This window comes from Nestor notabilis, unplaced genomic scaffold (genome assembly GCF_000696875.1).
Source record: "Nestor notabilis isolate BGI_N333 unplaced genomic scaffold, ASM69687v1 scaffold20793, whole genome shotgun sequence".
In the NCBI taxonomy this organism is placed as follows: Eukaryota; Metazoa; Chordata; class Aves; order Psittaciformes; family Psittacidae; genus Nestor; species Nestor notabilis.
The window spans coordinates 930-1,474 of NW_009922605.1; the positions used below are offsets into that span (position 1 = coordinate 930).

Genomic DNA, 545 nt, shown 5'->3' on the forward strand with positions numbered 1-545 from the left:
AGGACCCTGGACCAGGTCCTGCAGGACTGTGACCTGCAGCTCCGGCAGCTGGCTGACAACGAAGCCAACCAGAGATATCCTTGCTGGACAGGGACACAGGGAGGGAGGATGGGCTCTTGCGGACCCCCTTGAGCTCCTTCTCCACTTGGCTTTGTCTGGGCTGGGGGAGGGTGCTTGGAGGATGCTGCTGGGATAAGGGATGAGGCATCCACTTGCAGCCGGTTGTTTCCCTATACCTCATCCCTGTCCACGCTGGCCTATGTCACCTACCAGGACCTCCGTGCCATCAGCAGCTTCCAGGAGCAGACGGTGATTGTCATGAAGGCTCCTCCGGAGACACAGCTGGAGGTGCCGGACTTCAGTGAGGTGTGTGTGGGGCCGGGAGCTGTTCCCCTGCCCTTGCACAGGGTCAGGACCAGGCTGTGGGTGCCTCTGCACCATAGAATCCCACAATGGTCTGGGTTGAAGGGACCTTAAAGCTCCTCCAGCTCCAACCCCTGCCACGGGCAGGGACACCTTCCACTAGAGCAGGTTGCTCCAAGCCC

General features: G+C 60.7%; 1 protein-coding gene across 1 annotated transcript in view; it reads left to right on the top strand.

Annotated features, from left to right (window-relative positions):
* The window catches only part of LOC104403541 (transcription factor E2F2-like), a gene marked incomplete at its 5' end in the record, with an annotated part of 2,362 nt that overhangs the window by 778 nt on the left and 1,039 nt on the right, over nucleotides 1–545 (top strand). The window contains 2 exon segments of the mRNA XM_010011716.1: nucleotides 1–74; nucleotides 252–366. The exon segment at nucleotides 1–74 is cut by the window's left edge and continues 14 nt beyond it. Coding sequence (XP_010010018.1) covers nucleotides 1–74; nucleotides 252–366 — 189 coding nt within the window.